This window comes from Esox lucius, chromosome 11, assembly GCF_011004845.1.
Source record: "Esox lucius isolate fEsoLuc1 chromosome 11, fEsoLuc1.pri, whole genome shotgun sequence".
Lineage (NCBI taxonomy): Eukaryota > Metazoa > Chordata > Actinopteri > Esociformes > Esocidae > Esox > Esox lucius.
The window spans coordinates 22,227,625-22,241,490 of NC_047579.1; the positions used below are offsets into that span (position 1 = coordinate 22,227,625).

The 13,866-nt window shown below is 44.5% G+C and overlaps 1 protein-coding gene across 2 annotated transcripts in view; it reads left to right on the top strand.

Moving 5' to 3' along the window:
- Positions 1-152: 152 nt before the first annotated feature.
- The window catches only part of LOC105008474 (mitochondrial import inner membrane translocase subunit TIM16), a 164,027-nt gene continuing 150,313 nt past the window's right edge, over positions 153-13,866 (top strand). Inside the window, exons 1-6 of one of the 2 annotated variants that reach the window (XM_013135783.3) lie at positions 153-427; positions 4,412-4,508; positions 5,604-5,684; positions 6,036-6,106; positions 9,359-9,545; positions 12,223-12,299. In XM_013135783.3, the coding sequence (XP_012991237.2) occupies positions 368-427; positions 4,412-4,508; positions 5,604-5,684; positions 6,036-6,106; positions 9,359-9,545; positions 12,223-12,299 (573 nt within the window). In that variant the 5' untranslated portion in view covers positions 153-367. The remainder of the gene's footprint in view (positions 428-4,411; positions 4,509-5,603; positions 5,685-6,035; positions 6,107-9,358; positions 9,546-12,222; positions 12,300-13,866) is intronic. The other variant, XM_013135784.4, reaches the window with a different exon arrangement.

Here is a 13,866-nt window from a genome sequence, read left to right on the forward strand (position 1 = left end):
AGTAAAGATATTTTAGTTATAAGATTGCAAACATCAGTTAAAACAAACTTGCACTGTATTGCAACATATAGGATTCAGACACTGTGCGTGATACTTTTTAAAATGTTATTATTATTTTACATTTACTCAATAGGATAAAACATTTAAAAAAAAATCAGGTCACCATTTTTATTTCACCGAGGTCAATTGTCATTGATGTAGCTTGTATACAGGGATTTGAATCGATCGTTGAGGGAGTCGCTCACAGAGACCATATACTGGGTTGTGACAGTAAACTGTCAGCTGAAAAGGAGTGTGCTGAGTGCTCGTGCTGTTATCAACCAGACAGAGATACCGGAAGGCACGAAAGTGAATTTAGGTGTCGAGAATGAATCGTTTCAAGACCTCTAAATTTAAAAATACCACCCCGAAGATCGCTAAGAGAGATGTGAGTAATCAGCTTTCCAAAAAATGCGCGCTAGCATGTATTATTCGCAATGTTGGAGTGTTTTTTCAGTGAATGCCTGAAAATATATAGAGGAAATTGAACTTCCTGCATATCTGAAGAAGACTGCTGTATTGCAACTATCTTCGTAGATAAACTGTGGTATAGTGAAATGTAAACCGCGTAAACCCCACATTACAGGGTTACTAACCATGTGTTTATTGTTATCTAGCTTTCAATTGTCCATGCGAATTCCATGGGCAGTATTACATATGTTTTGCATGTTGCTTAGGATGTGGTTCTTATCAGGTATCTCATTACTACGGTGTTGCCACTGTATCCTAATTCTTTCACGTAGCACCCGCAGTATAACCGGTTAACATTATACAAGAATCATAATGTTTAGCTTTGATTTGTCAAGTTAATCTATTATTTTGTGCATTATATTATACATGTTCAAATCTCGTCTCTGTTAGTCCGGTGGATGTTAATAAGGCAGTAGTGGTGTCATGCGGCCAGTGCTAGTTATTCTACTTGGAATTAGTTTCTCCATACGGGTATTTAAAAGCAGAGCAGTAGATTAAGTAACGCACGTTTGGGCTGGGCTCCAATTTGCACATCCATGCCATCACTTCTCTTAGTGATTGTAACCCCTCCTCCTCAATTGGCTGAGACAGTAGAAATATCAAACATCAAAATCAACTGCTACAAATATTGTGCACGATTTCACTACATAACTTCTAGATCCTGGTGATGCAATTTACTCTTTGGACTTTATTCTAGCGGGACCTTTGTACGAAATAGCCTATGGTTTTAATCCTGAGGACTTCTAACGCCACCTATATATACAGATAGAGGCTACCGCCTGAACAATCTCTGCTCTACTTAGCAGCATGATGTCTTTAATTGTCCAGCAGCTATTTGGCTCAAGTTGACTTAGGACTGTCCGGAGTAGATGGGGAGAATGTGGGTAGGATGTCGAACCGAGCTCCCTTGTTGCATCAGCTGTAATAACTCCTTCTGGTAGGTCAGGCGCCTGCAAGCTCAAATGTAGTTGTTGGCCAGTGAATGAGCTCTCCAAGCACTTGTGCACTGGGGAATAGGTCCACTTTCGGGTTGAGCAATTAGTGGGATAAGAAGAATGACTTTGTGAGATGTGCATGTCTCCATCTGTCGCAAAATTGTGAGGAAAGAAATACATTGTAGATATACACTCACCTAAAGGATTATTAGGAACACCTGTTCAATTTCTCATTAATGCAATTATCTTATCAACCAATCACATCTCAGTTGCTTCAATGCATTTAGGGGTGTGGTCCTGGTCAAGACAATCTCCTTAACTCCAAACTGAATGTCAGAATGGGAAAGTAAGGTGATTTAAGCAATTTTGAGCGTGGCATGGTTGTTGGTGCCTGCCGGGCCGGTCTGAGTATTTCACAATCTGCCCAGTTACTGGGATTTTCACGCACAACCATTTCTAGGGTTTACAAAGAATGGTGTGAAAAGGGAAAAACATCCAGTATGCGGCAGTCCTGTGGGCGAAAATGCCTTGTTGATGCTAGAGGTCAGAGGAGAATGGGCCGACTGATTCAAGCTGATAGAAGAGCAACTTTGACTGAAATAACCACTCGTTACAACCGAGGTATGCAGCAAAGCATTTGTGAAGCCACAACACACACAACCTTGAGGCGGATGGGCTACAACAGCAGAAGACCCCACCGGGTACCACTCATCTCCACTACAAATAGGAAAAAGAGGCTACAATTTGCATGAGCTCACCAAAATTGGAGAGTTGAAGACTGGAAGAAAGTTGCCTGGTCTGATGAGTCTCGATTTCTGTTGAGACATTCAGATGGTAGAGTCAGAATTTGGCGTAAACAGAATGAGAACATGGATCCATCATGTCTTATTACCACTGTGCAGGCTGGTGGTGTAATGGTGTTTCTTGGCACACTTTAGGCCCCTTAGTGCCAATTGGGCATTGTTTAAATGCCACAGCCTTCCTGAGCATTGTTTCTGACCATGTCCATCCCTTTATGACCACCATGTACCCATCCTCTGATGGCTACTTCCAGCAGGATAATGCACCATGTCACAAATCTCAAATCATTTCAAATTGGTTTCTTGAACATGACAATGAGTTCACTGTACTGAAATGGCCCCCACAGTCTCCAGATCTCAACCCAATAGAGCATCTTTGGGATATGGTGGAACGGGAGCTTCGTGCCCTGGATGTTCATCCCACAAATCTCCATCAACTGCAAGATGCTATCCTATCAATATGGGCCAACATTTGTAAAGAATGCTTTCAGCACCTTGTTGAATCAATGCCACGTAGAATTAAGGCAGTTCTGAAGGCGAAAGGGGGTCAAACACAGTATTAGTTCCAAGTCAAGAATTGGCTGAGCGGCACCACGAGCTACTCTTTTATAAGAGTTTAGTTCACTTTTCTATATAAGCCACTATCTTGGGTGGGCCCTCATGGGCCAAAGTGGTGTGAATAAACGGTGGTGTTATAACTAGGTTGTTTTTACTAGATGGGTTATTCATTTCTGTGTAGCGAGTCTCCTTATGGTTTGAGTGAGTTTCAGCTGCAGAGTTGATCTCTGATTCTGAATGGTGGGGAGGTGGGAAAGGGAGAGGAGGATGGAGTTGAAAGAAGGTGAGGGAGAGAGGTGAGGGAGAGGGATGGGGGAGCATTGTGAGGGGAGTGAGATCGGTGTGGAGAGAGATTGAGTGGGGAGAAATAGGCACTGAGTGCATGTGGGTTCCTTTCTGTTCATGAAGCAGCTGTGTTTCCAGAGAGAAACTATCTGTTTTGCCTGCCTGAGCCTCAGACGCTGTCTGGGCAGTGTGTTTCGGCCGAATGTTTGACAAGGTTAGTGTGTACCGTTTTTGGGAGCAGAGTCCCAGAGCGTGCTTTTCAGTAGCACGGCCATCCTACTTTTGACTGGTGAAAGGAGGTTTTAGAGTACACACAGCAGGGAGCCACTTCCTGTTCCTTAAGATTCTGCTGTTTCATTTGGCACCACGGTTTGTGTGCGAGCAATCTCCTGTGTCAGAGCTTAGTGTGTGATCGAATGTTTGTGTGTTTAAAAAGCCTTGCATGACAGTTTGTCCTAACCACAGAATCAAGGGTGTTTGGAGAAATACGCTGTGTCATCGCTCTCTGCAGTGAGGTTATCCACAGTTTATTCTGGGAGGACTAGGACCTGCTGCACCTCAGCGATGTGCAGCCTGTCCAGAGGACTGTGAGCCGTTCTCTTGCGTGGACTTGTCAAAGGAACGTTTGGGATTCCACTTAGTCGTGCGCTCTTTTAGTGAACAGACAGTAACCCGAGACACTACATTGTGTTTTGCGGTGTGCATGTTAACTCTGTTCGTCCCTACTTTATAATTTTAGCATACATTTCAGGGCTCAACATTTTGGTATGTTTGCGGGTGCTCGCTGGTCCAGTTCACGAGTGGAACAAAATACTTGAAGTAATGATCTAAAGATCTAATGGTGAAGCGAATTATGTGCTCTTGTTATGGTTGTGACATAAACAGACAGGCAATTTGGGTAGAACAGAAACATAAAAACCTTTATAAACTAACTCTATGAACCTTAGGGTAAAATGTTAATATCCGCTTTTAAAGGATGGCTTATCGGCATACAAAAAGCAATTATGATCATATGAACATTTTGACGAGTAAGGATGTGACATTCTCTGTTATGGACGTGTTGTTGTGCCAAAGTATGGGTGTCATGCATGAAATAATTTCCTTATAATACTTATGTTGACATCTGACAACGCCTGTGAAAAAACAAACTTGCAAAATCTATTCAAAGTTATTTATTGGAAATAGGTTTTTCATGATCAGGGAGACCTGACTGCAGAATTGCCCAGTACTGACATTTTGTAGTATCCGTCTTTCTAATGATAGCTCCAGTGTCCCACCATACCATCATCTCCTCTTTGTTTTTTTATGTCTGTCTGTGTCCAGGGCTGGATCGGTAATGTCCGGGCAGGATCCTTTCCCTCCCAGGGGGCAAACATCAAATCCAGCCCCAGGCTTGTGGCCTTCGTCACTGAACAGGCTGGTAAGGATAGAGCCAGTACACACATTGGTAATTCATGCTATAGAGCCAACCAAAACTATACTGTGGTGAATTGGACGTTCACTTTCCACAATGACCTTTCAAGCATGGTTCCATCAACTACTGTATGGTGTGTGGGTAACCAGCCCAATACACCTCGGCATGCCTTGGCTGGTTTTGTCTCTGTAGTGTGAATCAGGCAACAGTGGTATGCAGGTTTTGGGTTGGGGTTGGCTATGTTTAGACTGGACTATGTTATTAGGATTCGTCTGTCTCTCTGGTATGTTTACTTGTCTGTGTCTCTGGTATGTTTACATTTCTCTCTTGCTAGTATGTTTACCTGTTTGCTTCTTTCATATGTTCACTTTATTTCTGTATGTTTGTCTGTCTCTAGTGTTCACCTGTGTTTCTCTCTGTTTGTATGTTTACCTGTCTGTCTGCATGGTGTGTTTACCTGTTTGTCTTTCTGGTATGTTTACCTGTCTGTCTGTACGGTATGTTTACCTGTCTGTCTTTCTGGTGTGTTTACCTGTCTGTCTTTCTGGTGTGTTTACCTGTCTTTCTTTCTGTTGTGTTTACCTGTCTGTCTTTCTGGTATGTTTACCTGTCTGTCTGTACGGTGTGTTTACCTGTCTGTCTTTCTGGTGTGTTTACCTGTGTCTTTCTGGTGTGTTTACCTGTGTCTTTCTGGTATGTTTACCTGTCTGTCTGTACGGTGTGTTTACCTGTGTCTTTCTGGTGTGTTTACCTGTGTCTTTCTGGTGTGTTTACCTGTCTGTCTTTCTGGTGTGTTTACCTGTCTGTCTTTCTGGTGTGTTTACCTGTCTGTCTTTCTGGTGTGTTTACCTGTCTGTCTTTCTGGTGTGTTTACCTGTCTGTCTTTCTGGTGTGTTTACCTGTCTGTCTGTATGGTATGTTTACCTGTGTCTTTCTGGTGTGTTTCCCTGTCAGTTGAAGCCTGCGTGAGCAGGTATGGTCACAAAGCATATCCCTCTAATTTCTTGATTCTCTCTCTGTTTTGGATAATGTCAGTAAAAACCAAAGACTGTGTAGATGACACATTGTGTGTGTTTTGTGTGTGTCTCCATCTGTGACCAGGTGGGGGAATACTTGGCCTCACCTCTGTGGATCCAGGGTCTGATGGCAAGTGGGCAGTGACTTCCATCTCATGTCATGCTGGTAAGATTCCTCTGTCTCCCCTCCATCTTCACGTCTCATTTCCCTAGTGTTTTCACAGTACATTATTTCAATTTCACCATGGCAACGCCTCACATAGTCCCGTTCATCAATTCATCTGGTGTCTGACTTGCCAACTCCTGTGGACATTGTCACAACCAAAATGTTTGCAAGACAACAACCAGATCTTGGGTCAGGCTATGCATCAACCTTTTGTTGTTTCCCTTTTTAAAGGATCCCAAGTGATGAAAACAGCAATACGAATGCCATTGGTTTGAAATAAACTCATGCTTGTGACCTGAATCTCATGTTCCCCCACTTTTCTCTCCGTCTCCATCCCCCTCTCTCTCTCAGATCTGATAACTGATTTGGACTTCTCTCCGTTTGACGATGATCTCCTTGCAACCTGCTCAGCAGATGAAACGGTCAGGCCACATTCAGTTTGTGTCTCTCTTTATTCCTCTATGACTCTGTCTTCATTCTCAGGAAACACCTATTTTCAGAATAATCGTTATGCTTTATAATGTGCAGTGAATGCCTGATTTTGCTCAGTGTTTGCTGGTGGTTATAGTCGTTTTAGTAAAACTGCTCCAGTCCTGTGTAAACAGTTGTTTGAAAGCAGCCCGTTCTAACAGCATCCCACTCAGTCAGACAGTCATCCCAGATGGAACTGTCAAATCAGTGTGCTTTCCAGTCTGCCCATCCGCCAAACAACTCAAAACAACTAGAATATACAGGCTACACTTGTCTAGGCCAACTGCAAGCTAATGTATCATTCCTTTTAGAATTACTCAAGAGGCCACAGTGTTTTTTGCTGCCATGGTAAGAAACGGGCAGGCCAGCGTTTGTAAAGTTTGTTTTTGAGGTCAAGATTTTGAGGTGTTATTTTCATTCTGAAGTTGTCTGTCTGACCTCATTCCTCTGTCAGGTCACACAACTCCTGCTGGCATCCTGTGACACTGCAGCTCACCTTCTTTCCTTCCTTGTGTCCTTCTCGCTTCGTTACGTTTCATATTTCTAGAAAATGCAGGAAATGATGAAAACAATGCTTTCAACTCACTGTAAGATGAAGGATCGCTGAAGGGAAGGGATCTTGTTATTCGTATGGTTGTATTTCTGCATGGTATAAGACTTGGGGCAATGGTGCTTACTGATGAGAAAGTCATGAAGTCACTCTAGAGTCCAACTTACCTACGAGCTTCATGTGTGTGCGCGATTGTGCATGTGATTGCACGCTCCTGTATGAACATGTGTGTGTGCTCTCAGAGGCAGGGTCTGCTGAGGGCTCAATAAAACATATACAGTAAAGCCTCACACTGGGCCTTGAGCTTCACCCCTCAGTTAGGTATGGTACCCAGCATCTGTAGAGCCGTCCTGGACTCCGCCAGGCTACTTGAATCTGCCCTTTCATCCCTTGCCAGGAAGCCATATTGTTTTAGGGCGTTTTCACATACGCCTATTTTCAAGAATCAGGTCAGATATCGTCCTTAAGTCTTGCTGAATAAAAGCAAAATAACTTGCTTCCCTTTGTATCCACCCTGCCCTTTTTTTAATGAAGGCACATATTTTTTAGGACATTTTTGTGGTCCGAGTCCTATTTACATTCACATTGCTATGTTTAGAAAGGAGCCAAGATCTTTTTCTAACACGAACCCATTGCACAGTGCCTGACAAGCCATGCCATCAGGACTTTTTATTGGACAGCCAGGGATGTAACGAGTTACGTTTTGGAAGGTAATGGTTTGAATGTATAAAAAACAAGATATATAGTACCTTCTGAAGGTATTCAGAACCCTTCACTTTGTCCAAATGTTGTTTTATAGACTTCATTTATTTATATATATGTAATATAGTTTTGCAATCAGTCTACACATATTGCCCCATAATAAAAAGCAAAAACATGTTTTTCCCATTTAATGAAAATGAAAAACTGATCTCATGTACATAAATATTCAGACCTTTTGCCATAACATTCCAAATTGAGGTCAGATGCATCCTTTGATCATCCTTGTACTGTCTCTAGAGTTGACTTGAGTCTACCTATATTGCAAATTCAATTGATTTAAACTGATGTAGAAAGGCACACAACTCAGAGCAAAAATCAAGCCATGACATCAAAGGAACTCTTTGTGTACCTCAGAGGTAGAAGGCGTAGACCTGAAGAAGGTTATAAAAAAAAAAAGCTAAAGGAGTGAAGGTTGCCAAGGCCTGGACTTAAATCCGATTGTACATCTCTGTGGAGATCTGGAGATTGCAGCTCCCCATCCATTCTAACAGAGCCTCAGAGAATCTACAAGGAAGAAACTGTGTGGAAAGCTGGTTGAGGCATAACCAAGAAGACTCAAACCTGTGACTTCTACAAATGTTTTTGATTTGTCATCATGGGGTATTGTGTGTAGATTGGTTGTAAAGAAATTGAATCAATTTTATATAAAGTCAATAACATGACAATATGTGGCGAAAGTGTAGGGGTCTGTATACTTTCTGAAGGCACCTTATGAACACTGTGCAGTTGCTCTCAGGGATCTTCCATGTGGTTTAAGTTTTTTGTAGCACCAAGGTGACCACCACAGTCTAGAAATTGTTAGAAAGCCCAATGGGCAATCCAAATTGACCTGCATCAACCAGGAAGGTGGTAGGGTATAGATGTATTTCCTGGTCTCATTGCATTCTAGTGACTCAGCACAGGTGTCTGCAAAATGCAGAATGATTGTGTACTCAAGTGTAAATCCAAGGTTTAGTGGATTTTTCCTCTGCTAGGCTGTTAATGAGCCCAGGGTTTAGTCACTTTCATACTCTTCTAGCTTGTTAATGAACCCAGGGTTTAGTCATCTTTATCCTCTACTAGTTTGTTAATGAACCCAGGGTTTAGTACCCTTCATCTTCTGCTGAGCTGTTAATGAACCCAGGGTTTAGTCACTTTCATACTCTGCTAGCTTGTTAATGAACCCAGGGTTTAGTCATCTTTATTCTCCGCTAGGCTGTTAATGAACCCAGGGTTTAGTGACATTTATCCTCTACTAGTTTGTTAATGAACCCAGGGTTTAGTACCCTTCATCTTCTGCTGAGCTGTTAATGAACCCAGTGTTTAGTCACATTAATCCTCTGCAAGGCTGTTAATGAACCCAGGGTTTAGTCACCTTCATCCTCCATTAGGCTGCTAGTGAACCCATGTTGTATTCAGGGTCCAGTAGCTTTAGTATTGAAGCCTCCAAGGTTTACAGAAAATGCTTGGTTATGGGCATACTTAGTTAGCTGGAGTTGTGGTGTCAGGGCTGTTTGATGTGAACTGACTGCTCATAAACAATACTTTAGGGGATTATGGTGATTGTAGCTGGTGTGAAGGGGTCAGATCCGTTTAGGTAATTGCCTTCAATTGCAAATGGACATTGAGTGGGTCACAATCTTTGAACCTCAAACCCCATTTGAAAATGATGCATGTCTATCTAATGTAGCATTTACATGTTGTTATACGCCATTTACATGTTGTTATACGCCATTTACATGTTGTATACCGCATTTCTGTAACGTGGCCCTTTGCCCACCCTCTTCATGTCTTTGGCAGAGCCAATTCACCTGATATGATAATCACTCATTACGCCTGTTTCTCTCTCTTTACTCAGCATAACAAGGTAATTGAAAAGCGCATTTTCTTTTCGTTACACGTGTCCGTCCAGGTAAAGCTCTGGCGTGTGCGTGACCCAGACCAGGAGCAGCCGGGCGAGGCGGAGGTTACCCTATGTCCCAGGGAGGGGCGTCTGGAACTGCTCAGCTTCCACCCCACCTCCTCTGGCCTGCTGGCCGTTGGCTCCTCCAAGACCGTCCAGATTTGGGACGCCAGCCGCCCCGATGCACCGCTAGCAGGTACTGTAGAGGGAAGGAACGGAAGAGCGTTACACATGCAGGCATGGAGAATAGATGCAGGCTTCTGTAGACGCAGATGGTTAAAGATGCTCCATTGCAGCTCAGTCCATTGCAGCTCTGCTGGCCTCCTCCTGCAAGGTGAGTCAGTGGGCTTGCAGTGCCAGGGTTGAGTTCGATTCCCAAGGGGGGAATGCACTCACTACAAGTACTCTACAATGTACAACTTGTCCTTGTCTTCCCATACTGAACGAAACCAGTGTAGTAACAGCTGGTCCCGGGTGGTTTAGAGTGGGAAGGACAGGACTGTGAGTGTCTAAAGCGAGTATAAGATTTCAAGTCAATGCAAACTGACAGACGGCCCGGTGAGAACGTTTAAATGGGGAATGTCAGTCACTCAGATTATTTGAAACATTAACTTCAAACATTAACTGCAAATGTCTACTGGTTATTTTTATTTGAAGTAGTACAGTAAAAATCTTTCATATTGCCCTTTTAATGTAATTGTGAGACACAAACAGTCTATGCCGCAAACAAAGAAATGCATGAATGTAGTAAAAATACACACACTAACAGTCAGCCAGCCAGTCAGTCAACCAGTCATCCAGTCCCATGAAATTGGTTTCAGTCTGCTCCATGTCAGTAATGTTGAATGCCCGACACTGTCCGTCCATCTTTTGTTCTGTATTGTATTCTATGTATACAATGTCTCTGTTATTTGTGTGTAACGTATGTCTATGTTGGGGTGGTGGGAGGCGGTTTTGTCTTCATAGCGTTTGGTTTCCTCAGGGTGACTCCCTGTCAGACAGGCAGTCTGTGCTGTCTCTGCTGCCGGAGAGCGGTTGAGGTAATTTCAGCCTCTTTTCAGTCTCAGTGGCTCTCTGTCTGGGTGGGCCGTGACTGCCTTACACCCAGCCATACCCGGCCCCATTGCAGGTTAAAGTTGTTCATCATGAGTCCTGTCCTGGAGGCAGATCTGCACCAATACAGAAATTGTTTGGCATAATGGTTTGGATGGAGCATACGCTATTTAAATGGTTTGAATTCTCTCATTTGACCACGGTTAGCGCTAGTCCCTACCGGCAAGCCCTGATCTTATCTCCTATCCTAACATTAAACCAGTTTTTCTTCCCTCGCAATTTCTTGATGACCAATTCGTTATTATAGCCTTGCCTCATTGCAGCAACTGTCGTTCGGGAGAGTCATAGATTTCCTCAGATTGACTCACCTTTCTTTTTCTTATCATACTGCTCAGTAACTAGCAAGTATTTGGCGATACACCATTCCTTGAAGGAGAGCACAGTTTCTGGCCAACAACCAGGACTGAGCTTGCCGACAATCAGCCTACCACAAGCAGTCACTAGAGTGCAAAAATTCAAGGCAACACTTTTGCCATCCTGTCCATCCACCCCGGATGGTGCTGAAATAAGTTGCAACACCCTTTACGGTCCATATGACACAACCAGGTTTTAAAACACCTGACCGCAGAGGTGTAAAAAGTACAAAGTAAAAGTACTCAACTGGGTTCGGCTGTGTTCACCAGTTTTAGGAAGTATCTAATTAAGATCTAAATAACCAGGTAAAGGGAGTTCAAAACTAACTAGTGATCAATTAAATAAAAAGGAAGAGTGTAAATGATCAATTAAGGACACTGATGAGTTATGAACTCTGTTTACATGGTCATTTAACCCTTCTTTAGGAACTTCCCAAAACTGGTGAACGCAGCTGAGTACTTCTACTTTGTTCTTTTTACACCCCTGCCTGGCCATGACGATGGGCTCCACCTAACCCTAACCTTAATTTAAGCCTTACTTTAACTGCTACATTTCACTCTCCAACGGTGTGATCTCCGTGTTGGGACGTGAGCTCCATTTTCTTTAAATCGAACGATCGCATCGTGTTTTCCCTGGGGCAGATCTGCTTCCAGAGCCAGATTAATGATGATGAAGGCTAACCTGACCCAGGTGCTGCTCACTGCTGCCCCCTACAGGCTGCATCCTGCCTTTCCATCACTGCCCCACCACCCCTCCCTGACCCTGTTGTGGATGTTGTTTGAGTTCTTCAGGGTGAATCTCAACGTGCACGTGCGCGCACACACGCACACACACTCACACAGGGAAAGACAGAGTGCGAGAACACACAGAAAGAGACGAGATGGAGAGAGATGTGGAGACAGAGCAGGACAGACAGACCGAGTCTTTCTTCAGCATTCCCATGTAGTCTCTTTACGATCATCGTCATAAGCCACACGTGCTCTGCTGTGCTCGACCCAGCCACAGCGCCTGAAGCTCCCCGTCTCATGGGTACCATTGATTCATCCGGTGTGAACTTCACCAACTAACTGTACTGCTTTGGGTTTTCCAGCCTGTGCTCACTCCTGTTTCATCCCGTCTACTACACTCTGTGCTCTGTCTTGGCCTGTCCTGTGTGGACCTGTCCTGTGTGGACCTGTCCTGTCTTGGCCTGTCCTGTGCTTCCCTGTGTTTTCTTTTGTTTCTGTGTGCTTTCTTCCCACCGTCTTTACATCCCGGACCCCTTCTGTTCTTTGTGTATTTTAATCAGTGTGAGTTGTTCTCCTTTGACCTTCTCCATTTAACCGCCTTGTTGTCCTGTGTGGTTTACCTGCGTTCATTGGTCGTTTTTGACCCCAGATTTTTGACCCGTGTGTCTCTGTTTGCAGCTCTGGAGCCGCACAGCGAGCAGATGCAGAGTATGAGTTGGAAACAGGACGGCTCCCTGCTGGCCTCCTCCTGCAAGGTGAGTCAGTCCTAGACAGGAACAGTTATTACCACATACAGTACTTCCACATTTAGCACAGGAGCCGGTTAGAAAAGATAGGAAACGGGGTGTGTAATTAGCAGCTGATTTAGCTGCGTCTGAAATGACTCTTTCGTATCACACCTGTGGAGAGCCAATGTTGTATCCTGACTCTTTACGAGGAGTTACTGCATACTATCCCGGGGTATGAGGCTGCTGCGTAATGCTAACACCGTCGTTAAAATACAGTATAATGGCCTCTCCAAATGCTTTTTTTCCCCACCCCAGTCAAGTCTGTCAGTCTGGGTTGGAAGACTGTAGGTGCTGCCTCTCCCCACCAGGTGCCGCCAACGCAACACCATACCCCCCTATTTGCCTGATTGGTGCTTCCCGGCCAGGCCACCGGGTCTGCCCTTAAATAGCTCCTGTTTATGAGCGGATGATTCCATTAACGAGCCAGCGGGGGCAACTTGTAAACCCGGATGTAGGTCCCACACCCTGACTTTACCTCTGTCCCACTTTTCCCACCGGAATACAACGGATCCTGACAAATGCCAATCGGGAACGTTGAGTTCTAAGGTGGGAATGAAGACCGTCGGTATTGGTCAGAGGCGATGAGCCTTAGATGTAACAGCCAGTGTGACGGTGTTGCAACACAGTGGTTAGAGTTAAGTGTTGAAAGGACTTGTGAACAGCATTGCTTCAGCCCGTCTGTATGGCGAGTGTAGTTCTCTCTCTCCTCTCAAACGGAAAACAGAATGGAAAATTGGATGTGTCATTAATTAGGCCTTAACGAGGCACTGGAGTCCTTGTACATAGCTGTTACGTGTAAGGCGGAATCTATTAGGCCCCACATGCTGAGAACCCCAGTGACCTCTGACCCCCACCCCCTGCACACATCCAGGGTCATGTTCATTAGGCACCAAACGGATGAAAATTGGGTCTGAAACCGGGGAGACTGCCTGGTTTTTTTCAATAACAAAGGCGTGTTTTTGTTTTCCTTTGCACAATGTTTTGCTGCCCCCCTGCCCGTGCCTCTCCTGGGGTGAGACAGGGTCTAGTCGGGGTCTTAGTTGCCCCCCCTGCTCCCTGACAGGCTATGGGAGTTACAGCCTTGAGCAAACTAAAGAGTGGAGGTAACAAAATACTTAGGAGTGGGGTCAATATTCACCTGGACCCGGAGGCCCCCCAGGAGCCCCCCCCCCCATAGGATGATTTAAGACCCCTGGAGACAGCCGGTCCTGTGCATGGAGGCTTGTGTGCTCTCTTCAGTAAATATTAATATTAATAGTGCTGGAAGGGTTTTCCCATCGTGCTGTTAATGTAGTGTGTGTGTGTGTGTGTGTGTGTGTGTGTGTGCGTGCGCGCAGTTACAAAGTTGGTACAAGGGGCGCGGTAGTTAGGGGTTTATGGGAAGGAGGCATGGAGAGGGAGGGGAATTTATGAGGAGAAGTGGAATTGTTTCATGAATAGTTGTAGTTTTACTAGGAGAGTAGGCAGGGTTCTGTTCGTCCGCGGGGGTTAAACATAACTCATTTCTGCACAGTTCCTGCCTTTGAGGTATGCG